The following is a 20,352-nucleotide window of genomic DNA, read 5'->3' on the forward strand; positions in this document are numbered from 1 at the left end:
GTCGTGTCCGACTCTTTGCGACCCCATGAATCGCTGCACACCAGGCCATCACTTGTTCAGGAGTATGCAAATAAGAGAGTCAGGATTCACGTCTATGTGATATTTCTAGTTTTTAGAACCTGTGCATTAAAACATGGGTTGGAGAACTCTGGCCTACAGGCCAAATTCCACCTCCACTCATTCTTGTAAATAAAGCTTTATTGGGACACAGCCACCCTCGTTTATTTATGTTTTCATGCTGCAAAGGCACAGTTGAGCAGTTACAACACAGACAGTACAGCTTGCAAAGCCTAAAATATTTCTATCTGGCCCTTTATAGGGAGAGTTGACTGACTCCTACTCTACTGGATTTTACCATTCTCGGGCTTACATGGTGGCGAGATGGCTGTAGCTATTCCTGTTTCTAACCCCTTTCTGTTCATATTCATCAAGAAAGAACATGTTCAGTTCTCTCATTGTTCAAACTAAGTCCAAGAATTCACCCTTGCTGGCCCTGATTGGCCTGACTTAGGTCATCTGTTATGAATAGTGGCCAAGGCTCATTGGCTTGGCCCGGATATCATGCTCCATCCTTGGAGCTAAGAGTGAGGTCAGCTTCATTCAAGGTATGTGGCCAGGTGCTGGGAGAAAGTGGTCTACTCTAAGATTGTGCTCAGCTATATCCGACTCCAACCCCATGGACTGTAGCCCTCTAGGCTTCTCTGTCCATGGGATTCTCCAGACAAGAATACTGGAGTGGGTTGCCATTTCCTCCTCCTGGGAATCTTCTCGACCCAGGGATTTAATCCACGTCTCCTGTGCTTCCTGCCTTGGCAGGCAGATTCTTTACCCCTGAGCCACCTGAGAGGCCCTATCCTAAGAGATATCTAGAGATTTTTTTGTAAGAGGGCAGAAGTCTGGGTAGTGAAAACAAACGTTGGCTGCATTAATAATGCTCTGTTTAGATCATTTTGCTGTTTAATAAGGCAAATGCAAATATTGGACGGAAACAGTCCAGCAATGCAGCCAGATATCTTGAGAAGGTGATATTTCCACCCAGTTTCTTGATGATATGCTTATTCCCCACTAGAAGCTGGACAGTAACAGTGGCTGTTCTTTCTCAGGAGAGTTAAGAAAAAGATCATTGAAGACAGAAGGATGAGGAACAGTCCTGGAAGGAAGGGAGAGAATTTGAATTCGCACTCAACTCCTAGGTTGAACACTCGTGTTCTTTCAGCTATAGCTGCTGCAACCTCTGTAACTCGCCTTTGTTTTTTATGTATTTCATGCTTCCTTGCCTTGTCCAGCAGCACATACAGAATGAACTTAGTATTTTCTTGATAACTTATGGTTATCATTGTAAACATGCTGTCCTGTGTTGTGATTCAGTGATGCCCTGTGGGGCTCTTGGCATGCAGTCAGGACTATTTTCCCCAACATGTAACACTGTCATGTAGTCAAAGGGTTTGAGTACTTCTCTTAGCTTTAAAAAAATCTTTGTGAAACATAGTACACAGAAAACTGAAAAGCACAAGTGGAAAACAGTGAATTATTATAAAGGGAATCCTTTAGAATGGTAAATTAGTTTTGTGTCAGTTTTTCAGAAGAGCCTCCTAGGTGACTCAGTGGTAAAGAATCCACTTGAAATGCAGAAACTGTAGGAGACACAGGTTCACTCCCTGGGTTGGGAAGATCCCCTAGAGGAGGAAATGGCAATCCACTCTGGTATATTTTTTGCCTGGAAAATTCCATGGACAGAGGAGCCTGGTGGGTTGCAGTCCATGGCATTGCAGAGTCGGACACAACTGAATGACTGAGCACACACATACAGCTTTTCAAAAGTTCTCTGAATGCTTCTTCCTAGTCACACCTTTTGTACAAAGATAACCATTGTCCTTAATTCTATAATAACCACTTCCTTGTTTTTCTTTATGGTTTTACTACCTAAGTATGCATCATAAACATTATAGTTCAGTCTTGCCTGTTTGTGAATCTATAAAATTGCTTTTGAATTGTATATAATTGTATTCATGAAGAAATTATTTTTTGTTTGATTTCTTTTACTTAACCTACTATTTGTGAAATTCATCCATGTTGGCTAAAGTTGTAGTTCACTTATTTTTGATAGAATTCCATACTTCGAGAGGAACATACAGTTTTGTTCTATTGGTTGTCATTTGGGTTCTACATTTACAAATAGTGTTGCTATGATCTTGCCTCTTGCTGTATATGTGCATAAATTAGCTGGGTGTGTACTTAGAATGTGTTGCTGGGTCACTGGGTGTGAATATCTCCGATGTTAGTAGATAGTGCCACAGTTGTTTTTCAAAGTGGTGGATCGATAATCTCACCCGCAGTGTGTGAGCGTGTCAGTTGTGCCAAAGCTTTGCCAATGCTTGTTAGTGTCAGCCCTTCTACTTGCAGCCATTTGGTGGCCGTTCACACTACCGACATTTTCCTGATTACTAAGTGGGGCACGTTTCTTATGTTCATTAATTTTTCTGGATATTATACGTGAATTGCCTTCAAGTCCATTACCCACTCTTTTGCTGAATTTCTATTTTTTTTTTTTTTTAGTTAGAGTATAGTTGCTTTAAAATGTTATGTTCATTTTCTGCTGTGCAACAGAGTGAGTGAGCTTTATGTGAACACATCCCCTCCCTGGTGAGCCTCCCCCCGCACCCCCGTGCCACCCCTCTAGGTCATCTCGGAGCACGGAGCTGCGGTCCCTGTGCTATAGTGCAGGTTCCCGCTAGCTACATATTTCGCACACGGTGGTGTTATACGTCAGTGCTGCTCTCTCAACCTGTCCCACCCTCTCCTTTCCCCACTGTGTCCGTAAGTCTGTTCCCTATGTCTGCATCTCTTTTCCTGCCCTGAAATAGGGTCATCTATACCATTTTTCTAGATTCCATATATATGTATTAATATATGATATTTGTTTTCCTCTTTCTGACTTACTTCACTCTGTATGACAGACTCTAAGTCCATCTACATCTCTACAAATGACCCAGTTTCGTTCCCTTTTACGACTGATTAATATTCCATTTGATATTTCCATGTGACCACATCTTTTTTATACATTCATCCATCAATGGACATTAGGTTGTTTGTGTTTTTTTAACATAGATTTCTAGGAAGTACATTTTTCAATGGGGGAGCTCTACTCCCTTATCTCCATGATATCCTTTGTCCCCAGTTTTCTCATGACTTCATTGCTTCCTTTATTGCTTGGGTGGCTGCCCTCCTCTGTCTGTTCCTCAACATGCTGCTCCCCAGGACCCTCTCCTCAGCCAACGTAGTCTCTCTCTACTTTCTCCCTATGTCATCCTCTCCGTAAAGGCCAGGACATGCTAGTGACTACCTCTCCGTCTTATCAATGACATTTTGGCCACAGATCTTTTTATCTTGATGTCTGCTGGGATTCTCCCTTCACTTGGCTGTCCCAGTAGCTCCTTGAGCTCACTGTGTCCCAAATTACACTCTTCATCTTTCTCTTTTCCTCCCCCTAAACCCTTCTCTCCTGTTCCTTTAGTCTCCAACTCTGGTCATGCCATTTCTGATCACCTTAGCTATCCACCTGGGCATCTTTAACTTCTGTCTTTGCTCTCATCAAGTCAATCTCTACGTTATGTTGATCCCAGCTTTTCAATGTTTTCTCCATCCCTAATTTAGGCCCTCATCATTGCTTTCCTGGATCACTGCAACAGCTTCCTATTGTCAATCTTGTCTACTTCAGATATGTCATTTACTCAGCTGCCAGAGGGATCTTTGGAAATGTAAATTCCAACCATGTTCATTTTCTTCTTAAAATCAATCTTCTAGGAGTACTCCATTGGCTGCTATGGACATCTAAGTTCTCTAAATGGCCTTCTGCAGTCTGGGCCTTGCTCTCTCATAAGCACTCCAGGCAGTTCTGGGCAAGAGTCTGTAGCAAAATCAACCTAACAGTAGTTCTCAGAGACAGGTGGGGCTTCTCAGCCTTGTGCCTTTGCTCATGTCTCTGGTCACCTGGTTTCCCTGACCTCCTCTAGGGTTGAACTTCATTTCATCTCCAGGAGATCATATTCTTTAACTCTGTACACCCCTAATCACTTACACACATCTCTGGCATTACTTTAGCCGTGTTATATTGAAGTCACCTGTTGGAATTTCATTTTCTGTTAGACTGTATTCCTTGAGGACAGAAATCATGCCTTGATTACCTACATTGCTTATTCTGCAGCACATGGTCAGGTGTGAATAATTTATAGCATTTAATCTTCAAAACATTTTTGGAAATAATTGATTTAAAATGTGTTTCTGCTATGCAGCATGATACATTTACTCTTATAGATAAGCAACGCGTAACATGGTGAATAAATGCAGTGCATCTATCTGTACGAATCTGTGCCAACCTGGACACCAGGGAACTTGGGTATGAGGCAGTCTTCGGAGCACCACTGGGGAAACGGTCTTTGGTACTGCAGGCAGAAATGCTGAAATGCTCCTTGAGTAGAAATTAAATATCTTACCAAGACCTTCAATCTAGGTTTGAGTTGACCCACTGCTTTTAGACACATGGAAAAAATGAAAAATAACCATGAAATAAGGCCAATCTTAGAGATTCCAAAGACCTGGTTTCAGTGTTGGTTTTGGAGTGGCTGTGTAACCTTGGGCAGCTGGCATAACTCCTCTAGTTGTGAAAGTGCCTCAGTCAATTGTAATGTCTCCACAACCAATAATGTTCAATTATTGTTCATCACCAGGACACTTAATCCACCCAAAGTAAGCAATATCATGAGCAGGTGAAAAAAGGAGTTGTTACAGTCTTATGTGAAGTCATATAAGTTTATTATCAACCAGGCCAGTGGGGTTTTCATCTGTAAATGGATCTCCGGTCCTGATATAAAATACAATAAAGCAAATTTACAGCCTTTGTTTCCAGTCTGTGTCCTTAATCAGCCGGGAAGCATCCACCATTCCTAAAGGAAGGATCACAAATTCAGAGATGATGCTACAAGAGCGGGGAGTCTGTTAGTGGGATGTTGAGGCTGTGTGCATGTTTGTGTGTGTGTGATGTTAAGAAAAATCCATCATGTGTTTAATGCTGGAGAAGAGGAAAAAGCTGTAATCACTGCTCCCGCAGGAGCGTCCGCAATGCCCCTCTCGGAGCATCATCTGACACCGATGGAGTTCCTTAACTGTTCCTGTGCTGGTCAAAGGGAAGAGCTGCTTTGAACCACGTTCCCTTCCTGAAGTGGTATTCTTTCTGTACTTTGGAAAGTTTTAGCTTTTGAATTGAGCTTTCTTGTTCCACGATGACACTTCATAATCTTTTATGATGTTTGTCGCATCTTCAATGAATATAGCCATCTTTGAGTTTCAGCTGATTCTTTTTAAGAACCATTTCAAATATAACTAATTGACCTTTCTGCCTTTTCAAAAAGAATATGAAAACTAAGAGCCATATCCTTCAACTTGTCAGAGAGGAAATGAGGGGCTGGAAAATGGAGGCTGCCGTTAAATAAATGCACCTCGGAACTAAGAAAACAACCCTGGTTGTCCTAGCCCCAGCCTTCTTCCTGTTTGAGTCCCCCCATAGGCTAAGGAAGCAGGCCGCATTGGACCTGAGGGCAGAACTGTGTGGGGGCTGGGATGTGGCATGACCCGCCTCCCCTTCCCCTGCTGTTTAACATGCAATTGTTTGCTGTGCTCTTTGATGAAATTGGGCTGACTGTTCATAAGCCACCTGCACTTGGCATTGGAAATCACTGGCCTAGATGAAATATGACTTTCAATTATGCCACAGTCAAAAAAGGTGAAATAAGAAAGCCATCTGGGCCGGGGGTGGTGGGTGGCAGTCAAGTTGTTTTTTTATTAGAGTGACTTGGGCATGCGAATGAATCTAGCATTCACACCTCACACATCCTGCCAACCCTTCTAATTTATTGTTGTGCCTCTCAGTTGCCCACAGAACCTCCCCTTCTATATTGTGGACACCCAGGCAAATGAAAATGCCAATCTTCCCCATCCCTGTCTTGCTGTATTAAGCGTGGGCTCAGCTCTGAGCAGTTTCTCTGGGGGAACTGGCTTGCCTTCCTTTAAGCACATCCAGGGAAAGGTTCGCCTCACCTCTTGCTTCCGTGTGGAAGGGTTAAAAGTAATAGCTCCTGTCACTTCCCGTAGCCTTGTTATGGGGAATATTTAGTGCTTGAGCTGGGATGTGGGGGTGATATCCTGGATGTGATAATGTCGCTTCCTGCGTCGGTGAACACGGTATTGATTGTAAGCTGTCAACCTTTTTGTATGCTTTGCGAGGCCCCTGAAGGCTCACTGCGGCTGGAAGGGTAATGCATCAGGCAGGCACACATGTGCTTTATTAACTAAGGCTGCTATCTGAGCTCCGTCACTTGCTCTGAACACATCTTGGCTCACTGGCTTTCCATTTTTTCTTTTTCATTCCTTGACTCATCTGAGCAGTCTTATGATGACCTATACCAAACTTCCCTTCACTTAAACTCCCATGGGACTGTGCTCAGCTTGTAAGCTTCCTGAGGGCAGAGGCTGTGCCTGTCTTTCTCACTTGTTTGTTCATTCACTCATTCAACTACTATTTAATGAGCACTTACCCTGTGCCAGACCCTTCTCAATGCTATAGAGATACCAGAGGGGGAGAATACCAGAGGGCTTCGGTGGTGCTAGTGGTAAAGAACCCACCTGCCAATGCAGGAGACGTGGATTTGATCCCTGGGTCGGGAGGATCCCCTGGAGGAGGGCCTGGCAACCCACTGTAGTATTCTTTTCTGGAGAATCCCATGGACAGAGGAGCTTGGCGGGCTACAGTCCATGGGGTCACAAAAAGTTGGACACAATTGACTGAGCACGCACAAACGCATTATTGAGCCTGGCCCTTCTCAATGCTTTGAGGACACCAGAAGGGGAGAATAAAGAATACCTTGGTTCTCATGGAAGTTAGGGTGTCAAGAAAGTCCTCTCCAAGGAGCTGACACTTGAGCTGAGTTCTTCTGTATACTCCCTGTGCCCGGACCATTCATATTTGCTGTGTTGTGGAACTATGATTCCTCAGTTAAGCAGATCATAGTCTAGCTATTGGAGTACCCTCCAGTGATATGTAAACCTCCCTAAGGCCTTGCATTGCTGTTTCTCATATCATGCATTGCTGTCCCTTGACCTCATGTCTTCTTACTTCTGTTGGTCTACATTCTTGTTTTTTACTGGTCAGTCATACCAGAATATTGTAAGTTCCTTCAGTACACCATGCTCCTCTGCCTTTACCTAGACCATCTTGATACCTGGAGCACTCTTTTCTTCTCTCATCCCCTGGATAACTCATTCCCCACTTATCTTTCAGGCTTACTGTAGCCATCACCTCCTCTGGGGAAATTGTGGTTTGGGTGAGGTGGTGTTCCTTTGTATTCTCCTAGGAGGGCATGCTGCTACTGCTGCTGCTAAGTCGCTTCAATCGTGTCCAACTCTGTGCGACCCCATAGATGGCAGCCCACCAGGCTCCCCCATCCCTGGGATTCTCCAGGCAAGAACACTGGAGTGGGTTGCCATTTCCATCTCCAATGCATGAAAGTGAAAAGTGAAAGTGAAGTCGCTCAGTCCTGTCTGACTCCTAGCGACCCCATGGACTTCAGCCCACCAGGCCCCTCCGTCCATGGGATTTTCCAGGCAAGAGTATTGGAGTGGGGTGCCATTGCCTTCTCCAAGGAGGGCATATACATGCCATTGTATAGTACTAGGAGAACACGAGCAAGAAACGTGTGTCGACTCTTTGTTGGCTAGGAATCTTCACATCTATTTGATGAGATGGGGCCATTTTTACCTTTATTTTATCAGTAAGGTCATTCAGCTTTTAAGTGTTGAAGTTTAGATTTCAACCCAGGCAAGCATCCTGGGCCCTTAAAAATTTTTTTTTTACAAAATTTTATTTATTTGTTTTTGGTTGTACTGGGTCTTCATTGCTGTGCACGGCTTTCTCTAGTTGCAGCAAGCGGAGGCTGTTCTTCGTTGTGGTATGTGGGCTTCTTATTACAGCGGCTTCTCTTGTGTAGAGCATGGCCTCTAGGCTCGGTGGCTTCAGTAAAGTTGTGATGTGTAGGCTCAGTAGTTGTGGCACCAGGCTTAGTTGCCCTGTATCATGTGGGATCCTCCTGGACCGGGGATATTGAACCCACATCCCCTTCACTGGCAGGTGGATTTTTAACCACTGGATCACCAGGGAAGTTCCAGACCCTGGGCTCTTAACCTTCTTGATCTTCTACTGCTATCATTGCCTGGGAGCTTGCTTGCTTCTTCCATGACCCCGTAAGCCCTATGAAGACAGGGACTCTCATGACTCCTTCCCTAAGACCACTCTAGCACAGGGCTTGGCATGACCAGTCTTTTAACTGTTTATTGAGGACTGAATGCATGAAAATCACCCAGCTGAGAGACTGCTTACAGACTGCCCCAGTACTGCTTTTTATCTTTGCCATCGAGGTAGTCTTCTCCCCTCACTTCTGCTCCAGCCTTCCTGGGATTCCCTTTGACCTCCACGAGAATTTAATGTCTTGATTGGGAGATATGTCTCCCTAGCTAACCACAGCAGGAATCCCAGGACTTGTGGATGGTCCCACTTTATTGTGGTCTCAGGGTTCCCACACAAGGATGACTTCAGGAGAAATGCTCTCCTCAACTCAAACCGAGTACAGCAAGCCAAGTGATTAGGATTGCAACTGGGAGTTCTGAGATGGCAGGAGGGGCTCTGGTGGAGAACAGTCTGTCTATCCAAGAGATCAAGCTTGACAGGGTAGGGAGTGGACTAGGAATCTGGAAAGAATCACCAAACTCCTGTTTCTGATCCCACAGTGATCACTGCTTTTGACAGCATCTGAGGCAGGAATTGGCGGAGACACAGATCACCTTAGTTCTGCCACCAGAAGTTTAACCAGTGGGGCGTGGAAGGTCTAAATTGGGAGGATGGTTAAACAGTAATAATAAGGTCAGGGTCAGGGGTTGGAGACCCCTGGGAGCCACTTGACCTCACTCTCTGCTTTGATGACAGAGGAAATTTGTTTTCCTGGTTAGCTGTCAGGCAATGTTTGGTTGCAGAGAGATGGTTTGTGAATATCCTCACTAGTGGAAAAAAACAAGACAAGATAGCTATGCATTCCCTTGAAAGAAGTACAGGATCAGGGTCAGGGCAGGTCTAGATAAAACTTGATTGTGTCAGTTTTGAGTCTGTTCATCAACTAGAAAAATGGAATAATGTATTTACCCATCAAGTGATTGTAAGGACTTAAAAAAGTGCCTTGCCCAGCACCTGCTACTTAAGTGCTCATAATCATTGGTTTCCTTTTATTCCTTCCTTCCATCTATTTTTACATTTAAACAGTCCTTAGACATGGGAATTTAATAAATATTTATTATTGGATGAATGAAAGAAATAAGGGGTAGGTCAGTTTTGGAAAATTGAAAATGTATTTTAATAGTAGTAGAGAAATATTGCGGAGAAGGCGATGGCACCCCACTCCAGTACTCTTGCCTGGAAAATCCCATGGATGGAGGAGCCTGGTAGGCTGCAGTCCATGGGGTTGCACAGAGTTGGACACGACTGAGCAACTTCACTTTCACTTTTCACTTTCATGTGTTGGAGAAGGAAATGGCAACCCACTCCAGTGTTTTTGTCTGGAGAGTCCCAGGGATGGGGGAGCCTGGTGGACTGCCGTCTATGGGGTTGCATAGAGTTGGACACGACTGAAGCGACTTAGCAGTAGCAGCAGCAGAGAAATATTGATTTCATGCTCCCATGCCAAATCTATTCTTGCTTCAATAACTCATATATGTTGTTCTCTCAGAAATTTGTTTTTTTTTTGGCTGCACCATGTGGCATCTGAAACTTTCCCAACCAGGTACTGAACCCATGCCCCCTGCAGTGGAAATGCAGAGTCTTAACCCCAGGACCACCAGGGACGTCCATGTGTTTTGTTCGTTGTTGAGAAAACTGCGTTAGAGCTCTGCTTAGGTGTCACTTATTCCAAGGAACTTTTTCTTAACTACCAGTCCTCATGAGTTAACCATTTCCTTCTCTGTATCATTTCTGCACTGTATACATTGTAAGTATGTCCCCAATACACATGGCTGTCATCTCTGGGACGGCGGTGACCCATGGCTTACACACGTCAGGAACCCCAGCCCCGTGCCTAGGGCTGATACATACCAGGAGCTCAATAAATATTTAACCCTGATGAACTTACAGGATGTTACTGGAACTTGTTTTCTAATTTGTAACTTCCATCTCTCTCTATATATATGTATATATTCTCTCTCTTTTTACACACACACACACACACACACACACACACACACACATGAGATGGGGAGAGAGGATAAGAGCGCTGACCAAATGTCTGGCTTTGGCACTTGTGAACTGTACAGACCTAGTTGAGTTATATCACCTCTTTGTTCCCTTATCTGTAAAATGGGAACAATAATGTATCTGTGTCTAGAGTTTTGGAGGTAAATGAATTAATACTTGGGAAATTTGTAGAACCAAGCTGGCCCATAGCAAACATTCGGTAAGTGTTAGCTACCCTTATATATAAGAAACATATTTTAAAAACTCTGGCTTCAGAGTATGAAACCTTGAGTTGGAGACCTGGTTCTACCACTTACTGGCTATGTGCTACATTGAAAACCTGAGTCTATTTCCTCAGTGGCAAAAATGGAAATAACGCTGGCACGGATCTCATGGGGTTCAGAGAAGGAGATGAGGAGAAATCAGTCATATGTCCTCAGGGAATATTGTTGCTGTTACTATTCTGTGGGGCTTTAAGCTTATCAAAGCAGTTATAAACAAATGAGTTTCTTGTGTCCCTCATCATCATTCCATGAGCGAGGGCTGATGGCTTTCTGACTGTTTTACAGGTGATGTGACTGATGCAGGCACTGAATGACTTGCCCAGGGTACTTAGTTACTCCACAGAGCCAGGAGCAGGATCTGCATTTCCTGTCCCCTCGATCCACGTTCTTTCCATTGACCAGGCGAGTCATTCCCATGGAAAGTGGCTCCCGAGACTTGACTTAGAAATGCAGGGGCAAGAGCACAGTTAAGGTGTGACAAGAGGCACAGCGTGTGACTGTTTCCCAGGGGTGAACCAGGGGCTGCTGTGTCTTTGAGGGTAGTGTTAAAACACACCATCCTCATCTGCACACGGCCATCATGGAAGAAGACAAATTAGGAAGGTCTCCTTCATTCAGGCTGTGGACGCCAGCCTAGGAGTCTTCAGTCTAGGGCCTTCCTGACTCTTGGATGAGCCAGCAGAGGGGCTGATGAAAGAATGGGGCGCAGGGTTGGGGGTTCAGAGGGAAGCTTTGGGTAGTTGCTCTGTAGGTTTGAAGGAAGGGAAATGGTCTCCCACATTGTTGGTGATGAAGAATTGAGGGTCTAACTTTTATTATAATGGGCCCTGCAGGTTCAAAAGAAATATATGTGAGACAGCTGACTTGCTTCATCGGGTCACTGAGCTAAAAGAATCGTAGTTCCACCTTTGTTCCTTTCACTGACAACTGTTTCACCTTCCATGTGCTGGTTGCCTAATGCATGTTGAGTTAATTACGAGGCCCATGAGAGGGTGAGAGATACTCCCCTGCCCCCCTAGTACCCGATAGAAGACTGAAGGCCGAAGCCAGACATTAAGGAGTTAGGAAGCACGGGGGTTCCTACTGCCCGTTCACCTGTGGACACCCCATTGCTGCAGGCTGCCTTGTGTCTTCCTTCTTTGTTTTGTTCAAACTCATCTTCTTCCTCTGGAAGTGAAAGTGTGGATGTCTGCTTGTTTAACTGCTTGTTAAAATATCAGGAATGGACTGTTGCCGCAGGAATAGACTATTGCTTCAGGGCAGGGATCTGAGAGCCCAAGAAGCTGTTGAAAAAGTGGTAAGTCAGCTTCCAGGTAACTCTGAGTGTCAGCTGGAAAGGGGACTGACTTCTAGGCACCATCAGCCAAGAAGATCACCAGCACTGGGGTGGAAGAAAATGGCAAGTGTAAATACCTGGCTCCATAACCGGCACAGAGCAGGTCACTGCTAAAGCATGGTGGTGGGCGTTGCTGCTGAGGCCTGGTCTCTAGGACCTTCCCCTCCTGTTTCCACATGCGAGTTGAGGATGTTGGCTCTGGTGGCTCCTTTATTTGGGGCAACGGGGAAGATGGTGGCCCTCTGTTCTTAGCATTGATGTCTTCTGCAAATTCCTCCCACTCTGCAGATCTCAAAGTGTACATCTGTTTAGCTGAAGGCATTGTGTTAGTGTAAGAGCTTTGAGGTAAAGGCCACAGATAGGTTGTAGGTGGGCCTGTGAACCCCTTAAAGCCATGACCAGAATTGTTCATGCATGTGTTCTGAGAAGCAAGCTCGACTCCCAATTTGTGGACTACTGACCATTGCAAGTCTCTAATGCCTCCAAAAGCTTCAGTGTTCTGCAGCATCAGAACTCAGTGTTCCCCAAGTTTGGTAAACATGCATCCTGGGGTTCACAAATTGCCTGTAGGTGGTGAATGGGTACATGTTTGTTTCATTAATGGTTATGTGATTCTTTTAGTGTTAGAACAAAACATTAAAGCTGACATTTCATGAACATTCTTTGTTGGGAGGAGGCTATGTCTTGTTTTTAGAAAAGGTGACTTAAGTGTGAAATGAGTAACAGTATATAGGTAGGTCGATGCTAAATTTTGAGGAACAATGATTCATCCTGTCAGCTGGTGCAGATAGAGGGGCTGAGTCTCAAGGAAGCAGAGAAAAGGCTGTGAGGAAGTTGATGGTCAGCTCAGGACAGGAGCCTGCTGGTCCTTCTGTCTGTCCTGATACCATGATTCTCTGTGAGTTGGAGAAGTTTCTGTGGCTTTCTTGGATCTCCTCCAAGAACCTGGCCCCCATCAGGCCAGGAATCCTGCCCAGAGAGTTTCCACCAGGACTTTTATTGCAGGAAAGATAAACATGGAGGAAAAAAGGCATGTCTTCATCCACATGCTCCCCCAGTTTTGAGATGTACTTTTTCATATTTTAATGTTTCTGAAATTGAGCTGCATCTTGCAAAAGTGTTCACTTAAGTAGATAGTTATTTCCTTGCCAAAAAGCTGTTATTAAGTGGGTAATAGGTTAGCATTGAAAGATGGTTCTTTTCACTATTTTTCTCTCTTCCAAAACAAATTACACTTGAAAGTTGGGACTTCTAATAAATATACAAAGCGAAAGAAAATTTCTCTTTAAAAGGAAAATCCTCATCTCAAGCCATTTCCTAGTCACTAAATGCAAGTCAGGGGAGATGAGTCATGGTGACAGGAATGGAGACACGGAGCCCAGGCCCGGCTTGGAGTACCTCCCACTTCCTCCCTAAGCCTCAAATTTCTCTGTCTTTTGAATTAATTTAGTCTCTTTCCCAGAGGTGCACCGCAGAGAAACTTCTGGAAGTTACATGTCTGAATCCTCAATGGCAGGGGGCGGGAGGGGCGGGGTATGAACCAGCCTCTACAGTTTCAAGCAGACCTCAGTTTGATGTCAAAGCTTCTTGATTCCTCCATATTCCATTTCTGTAGAAGAGCCCTCTGGTCTGTTGTTTTGGATGGTAAACTTATGGTGGGTCAGAAGCACTTGAATAGCCTTTACAGAGCAGCGTTTTCCATTGGCTGTTTTTGTTCTCGCTGTAGTGGAGATAGATGGAGTGTTACTTTGGGTTAGAAAACCCAGGAAAGGGGGCGGGGGCTGCTTTGGGAGACACATTTTCTCAGGGAGGTGCCCCAGCCCCTCAGCTTACTGCTGCATTTAGAAGCCAGATCATAAACAACAAGGACTCGGCCTTTAGAAGTCAAGGGAATAACTAAGCTGGAAAACGGTGAAGTGAAAAAGCCAAGGAACGTGTAAGTAGAGGATTATATGGAGCCATTTAAAATGACAAAAAGCAAGAGTAACAAAGCGACAGATGGAATGTGGCCCCACAGGGCCCTGCCAAGCTAACTCTGAGAAGCGAAGTGTTCTCTTGATGTCCCCTGAAGCATTCACGGGGTTTCCTGGCCAAATTCTCAGGCTGTTTCTATGGCGCTTACAAAAAAGAATGTAGCACTGTTGATGTGGTCCTTTCCCCTTCCCATTCTGCATCTTCTTCGCAGCCTCGTGAAATAAATCTCTGGCTCAAGTGAAATCATGAAAAAGAAAATGAAAAAAAAAAAAAAAAAAAGAAGTGCTGTGGGGGCAGGGGAGTGCTGACTGGTTCTGATTTGTCACAAAACAAGGAGAATTTCTCTAAGAGTAAACAGTGTTTATTTTTCGTTGAATTTTTTTTTCAATCAAATGGAATTGCTTAATTAAAAAAAACTTATCTCTTTTCTCTTTAAATACTACAGACAACCTCATTTTATCTCAGCAGACACCTAGAAACAAAACACTGGACCCACCAGAGAAAACGGGGCAATAAAAGCATCAGAAATTCAAGTCAACTATGGAAGAATTACTGTTAGCTGGCAGCTCTCGATTCTAAACAGAAGTGTCCCAGAACCTACTGGGTTTGACAAAAGTTTCTTAGAACTGGGGATGTGGGAAGGTTGGACTCCATGGACTTCTATTCCAATTGTCTCCTGCAGAGGGAAAATAAAGTCGAGGCATCAAATGAACACCCAAAGAAACATTTAAAAACGTGTTTGACTAGTATTCAGTATGTGAGATTATTAGGTAATAACTTGTCCTCCTAGTTAACCTTGTCCTGGAATATATATAGGTTATTTGTAGCCGCCACTGCTATAATATTTTCTGAAGGATGCCAAGCTGTATGCAAGATCTTTTTGCTAAAGTCCAGACTGTCGACACTGATCTCATCTTTTCTCCGCTTGCCCCCCACGCACACTTTGCGTGGTTTTAGGATAGCTCGGGGTTTGCTGTTTTCCCTCGAGGCCTCAAGGGTAACATCGCGTTTGGTGTTTCGGTCAAACATCCTGAAGAAGTTGTTGTAGGAGCCTGTCATGATGACACTGCAAGGCAGAGAGGAAACAGGGAGTGACTGAGTGTCATAGACATAGGCTTTCTACAGCTAAGAGACCAAAAACCGCAACAGGCTTTGTAGTGTGACCATTGACTTTAGAAGCACTAAGACAAACAAGCTCTTGGGCTGGGTGAAGGGTGATGATAGCCCTCCTTGTTATTTATCAATAGATTCCTTTAGGTTATTTTGTTCCATAAGTCAGTCTAGTGGTTTTAATGATCCCAGCCCACCTCCTTCACATCAGGATTCTGAGGCTGCAGTCAAGTCACGCGAGTAGGAACGCTGTAAATAGCCGTCCTTGTATCTTGTTCATTTAGAGCATGGCGGTCTTAGGAGTGACTGTGCTGCCCGACTGATAAGGCTTTCTCGCATCAGCACTGAGGGATGCTGACATCGTGTCTTCCTCCTGCTATGAACTAGATAGAAATTCTGCCTTTTCTGAAAACTTATCTAAAAAGTGGATCTCATCATGGTCTTGGGAGGGAGTAAACAAAAATTAGAATTTTTAAAAGGGTGTAGGATGAGGAAATAAGCCTTTGTAGTGAACTTACAGATGATTTCCTACCTTCCTACAAGAGCTATCCGTTCTCAGGAGTATCTCTCATTGATGAAGAGAGCAGGGGGTGCCAAGAGCCTCTCAGAAGCCATGGACCAACTCTACTTAATGGTGACAGTTTGGACAGGTGACAGGCCAAGGGAAACAATGTCCCTCAAGCAGCACCCTCTTATGGCTGACCCCAGAGAGGTGGGCTTGGCCTTATTTGTGGGTGAGGCTCCGACTGGCTGGTTAGGATGGGAGAACACTGTATCTCCATTGTCTTGGGTTAGAGGAAGGTGAAGGAAAACTGATGAGACTGAGCCATGGCCAGGGGGCTGAGTTTTTGAGTATTTGTTAGTTGTCCCGGAAATTAATCAAGGGCTAGATTTTGTTACCCTGGCCTGGGAAACTGATGCCATGAAATGTGTGTATCTATCATAGGGTGTGGAGAAGGCAATGGCACCCCACTCCAGTACTCTTGCCTGGAAAATCCCATGGATGGAGGAGCCTGGTAGGCTGCAGTCCATGGGGTCGCTAAGAGTCGGACACGACTGAGCGACTTCACTTTCACTTTTCACTTTCATGCATTGGAGAAGGAAATGGCAACCCACTCCAGTGTTCTTGCCTGGAGAATCCCAGGGATGGGGGAGCCTGGTGGGCTGCTGTCCATGGGGTCGCACAGAGTCGGACACGACTGAAGTGACTTAGCCGTATCATAGGGTGAGCAATTATTATCTCATCACGTGGGGGTGCTGAGTGCTTTACCCCTAGCCTCATTTCCTTTTCCATCATTCCATGCTAAGGGATTTACACAGGAAGAAAAGTGAATGCGTGTATGGTGTCACACAGCCAGTAAGTAGCCAAGCTGGTCCTCTAGCCCACATCTGCCAGACTCCGGGGCATAAGCATTAAGCCATTTGGCCTTATTGCTTCCCACGCACTGACCTCTGCTTCCATTACCACCACCCGACTTGTTTTTAAACCGTAGGAGAAAGTCTTTTTTGGAAAAAAGTAAAAAAGTAATTTCAACCTTATCTGGACCAAAAATAACATTTTCTCGGTTATGGAAAGAAACTGTAATGTGGTGGAAAGAATGTTCATTTTAGGATTTAAATTCTTCCTCTTGTCTCTACTACTTACAGTGATCTGCCCAAGCTCCTGAACTAGTATCTGGCTGAGCCTCAGTTTCCTCAGCTGTAAAATGGGGACAGTGAAAGCAATCTTGATGGATTGTGGTCAGGATTAAAAAATCATGATGTGTGAAAGTACCTAGTAAGTATAGGTTTTGAATCTTGGTTAAGATAGAAGGGGAACTTGAACAAAAATAACCACAAATATTTTAAAAAATCTATTCATAATGAACATTGAATAAATGAATAAATTACCAATGGAAACGAAAATAAAATAACAGGGCAGGGATAGGTACTTTTCCCCTGAGGGCCTTTGTTCAACTAAGTAACAGTTGCTTTGCTCTGGGCCCTCTGCCCTCCACCAACTGGGTGGTGTGATCTGGGTCGTCTACCATGTGGTGGTAGACTCCTGCTAGGCCTGCTGAGTGGAAGGCTGGTTTTGGATCACTGGCCCAAAAAACCCAACAGGGGTCAGAGAGGTAGAGCCTGTGCTCACTAGAAGCTCGCCTCTGAATGTTTTGCAGTGATAGAATTTCCCTGCTTTTCAGTATGACTGCTGGTGCTGCCTTCACTAAGGAACAGCCCCTGGTAGCCTGTGCTGGCTTCTCCTGGAAATCACAGCAGCATCTATTTATCAAGCCAAAAAGAAACTGCGGGGAGGTAATAGGAAGTACTGTTGAAACCAAAGGCCTCTAATAGTCATAAATCTCTTTGAGGGCACAGAATAAACGAGGCTGATGAGAATTCAGTTCATGACCACCAGGCCTTAGGCCAGTCTCTGCGGGCAGCCTCGAGGGGTAATTTCCCATCCAGACAGCACACTTTAAAGTCATTGGAATAGTTCATCCTTAAAATTTGCCAGGGGAGCTTCATTTTAGGTATATGGACCCAGCTCTGGGAGGGTCTTGCCTGTATAAGGTAGGATTTTTGTGAGGTTAAAGGGTCACCTGAGCCAGTTCTGAAAGAGGAGTCCAGGGTCTCACCCATCGCCTGTTCCTTGCCACACTTGACCTCGAGGTCACCCGCTGGCCACCGGTGCAGCCCTGCCAGGCCTCAGGGCCGATTCTGATGGCTCTTTGGTTGCACCCCCTTAGGATCCACGGCCCAGGGCCGGTGCAAGGAGAGGGCCCCCCGTGGAAGGCTCCCAGCCATCAGACCTTTCTTACCTGTCTGACCCATTCCACACACACTCAAATTTATCAAAAATGCAGTCATTTTCGTAGAGGGAGCACAGCTTGCTGCGGAGGTAGTCGTGAACCTGGAGGGGCAGGGAAAACACATTAAGAGGGTGTTAATTATTAATATTTTAAAAAATGATTCCTCTGTGAGCTCTTCTTTGGATGGGAGCTGTTCATTCTTCCAGTGTAAATGTGGCTTGACTCAGATAGTTCTGGGTCTTAGCACAGGCACGGCCCTTCTCAGCCTTGGGACTTTAAGATGGTTTGGTGAGCTGTTTGCATGGCACATGTGGATTAAACAAACTCACTTACATAGATAGTAGCATAGAACAGGGCCCAGTAAGCAGGGGATTCCCATTTTCTAAGCCTATTTATTATTTACTTTTGGTCAGTATCTTTTAAAAAACTTTTTATTTTTTGCCGTGCAGTGTGGCATGTGAGATCTTAGTTCCCCAACTAGGGATCGAACCCACACTCCCTGCAGTGGAAGTGCAGAGTCTTCACCACTGGACCACCAGGGAAGTCTCTTAGCCCATTTAGACAACACCATTCATTCAGCCTTTTATTCAACAAATATTTGTTGAATGCCAGCTCTATGCTTGGGATAGAGCCATGGACAGAATACCCTTGGGGTGCTTTCCTCCCAGTATTGGGGAAGAGACTGTGTAGCCAAGTAAATACATAAGATATTTTTCTTTTTTTGATTTTTAAATTTTATTTGTTAACTGGAATATAATTGCTTTACAGCAATTATGTTGTGTTTCTGCTGTGCAACAAGTGTAAGATATTTTAGATGGTGATAAAATGAGAACAAAAAAAAAAGTGGAAAAAGGGTAGTGGGAGCTCTGGGGGATTATTTATATAGGGCGAGTAGTCAGGTTCACCTGAGAAGGCGACATTGGAGCAGGAACCTGGAGAAAATGAGTGCATCTCAGTGGTATCTGGGGAAAGGCTTTCCAAGCATAAATGAAAGTGTTAGTCCAAAAGACTGTTCTATACATCTGTGTCTCTTTTGCTGTCTCGCATACAGGGTTATCGTTACCATCTTTCTAAATTCCATATATATGCGTTAGTATACTGTATTGGTGTTTTTCTTTCTGGCTTCACTCTGTATAATCGGCTCCAGTTTAAATTAAAAAAAAAAAAAAAAAAGAAAGTGTTAGTCACCGTCGTGTCCAATTCTTTGTGATCCCATGGACTGTAACCAGGCTCCTCTGTCCCTGGAATTCTCCAGGCAAAAATACTGGAGTGGGTTGCCATGTCCTTTTCCAGGGGATCTTCCCAACCCAAGGCTTGAACCCAGGTCTCCCGCATTGCAGGCGGTTTCTTTACCACTGAGCTACTAAGCATTGAGAACAGCTAATGTAAAGGCCTGGAGGCAGTGGGGTAGAGGGTAGCAAGGAGTAGAGTGGGGGGCCTCGGCGTGTGCCAACCAGTTCCCGTAGGCCCCTTACTCTGAGTGATGTGAGCAGACGCCATGGGCAGGGTGCTGCGCCTGCTGCATTGTGACAGAGTGTAAGCCCTGCAGGGCCAGAGACAGGGAGGTTGGGTGTAACCTGCTTGACAGATGATGGTTTGGACCAAGGTGAGCAGTGGTGGGAGGTGGCCAGAGCCTTGACGAGTTTGGAAGGACAGTTGATAGGACTTGCGGATGGAGCCACTGTCAAGTGTGGAGGAAAACTGGAGTCAGAGATGGCTCCTGAACCGTGCTTTCGAGCAAGCGGGAGGATGGAGTGGCCATGCTCCCTTCGGGGTTGGATAATTTGGAGATGTGTGTGCAAGGGGAGAACACCCAGCAGACGCTGGTGTGCACAGTGCAGCCCTGGATTGTGTGGCAATCCTCTCCTGGTTCTATTTTTCAGTGAAATAAGAAGCAAGGTTATCAGCTGAGCGTGAAAAAGGCCAGGGGCGGGGAGGTGGTTGGCAACAGTGCTCGGCTCCTGGAAGGCACTGAGGGCTGCTTGAAGTTGTTGAATGTGAATTTTTAAAAACATTTTATTTATGTATGCCGACCTTTGTTGTGGCACTCGGGATCTTTAGTTGGGGTGTGCAAATTCTTAGTTGTGGCATGATCTAGCTCCCTGACTAGGGATTGAACCCCAGCCTCCTGCATTGGGAGTGCAAAATCATAGCTGCTGGACCACTAAGGAAGTCCCCAGATGTGAATTTTATTTATTTATTTTTTATTTTAATTGGAGGCTAATTACTTTACAATATTGTGGTGGGTTTTGCCATACATTCGTATGAATCAGCCATGGGTGTACATGTGTTCTCCATCCTGAACCTCCCTCCCACCTCCCTCCCCATCCCATCCTTCAGGGTCATCTCTGTGCACCAGCCCTGAGCACCCTGTCTCATGCATTGAACCCGGACTGGTGATCTATTTCACATATGTTAATATACATGTTTCAGTGCTATTCTCTTAAATCATCCCACCCTCACCTTCTCCCACAGAGTCCAAAAGTCTGTTCTTTACATCTGTGTCTCTTTTGCTGTCTCACATACAGGGTC

General features: G+C 44.9%; 1 protein-coding gene and 1 long non-coding RNA gene across 32 annotated transcripts in view; one reads left to right on the forward strand and one right to left on the reverse strand.

The window, feature by feature from the left end:
- LOC147369607 (uncharacterized) overlaps positions 1–20,352 on the forward strand; it is a 122,046-nt gene that overhangs the window by 84,001 nt on the left and 17,693 nt on the right. For 2 of the 5 annotated variants that reach the window (XR_015167621.1, XR_015167634.1), the window contains one exon: positions 14,364–14,987. The exons of the other annotated variants lie outside the window; for them this stretch is intronic. This is a non-coding gene — a long non-coding RNA (uncharacterized LOC147369607). Of the gene's footprint in view, positions 1–14,363; positions 14,988–20,352 lie in introns of those variants that run through there. 5 annotated transcript variants of the gene reach the window in all.
- Positions 14,641–20,352, reverse strand: part of PPP2R2B (protein phosphatase 2 regulatory subunit Bbeta) — a 713,296-nt gene continuing 707,584 nt past the window's right edge. For all 27 annotated transcript variants that reach the window (XM_086412213.1, XM_086412212.1, XM_086412210.1 and 24 more), the window contains 2 exons: positions 17,830–17,921; positions 14,641–14,984 (listed from right to left, as the gene is read on the reverse strand). In XM_086412213.1, coding sequence (XP_086268339.1) covers positions 14,705–14,984; positions 17,830–17,921 — 372 coding nt within the window. In that variant the 3' untranslated portion in view covers positions 14,641–14,704. The remainder of the gene's footprint in view (positions 14,985–17,829; positions 17,922–20,352) is intronic.

Source organism: Bos grunniens, chromosome 7, assembly GCF_055505025.1.
Source record: "Bos grunniens cultivar Pamir isolate PY7600 chromosome 7, Bosgru_T2T1.0, whole genome shotgun sequence".
Lineage (NCBI taxonomy): Eukaryota > Metazoa > Chordata > Mammalia > Artiodactyla > Bovidae > Bos > Bos grunniens.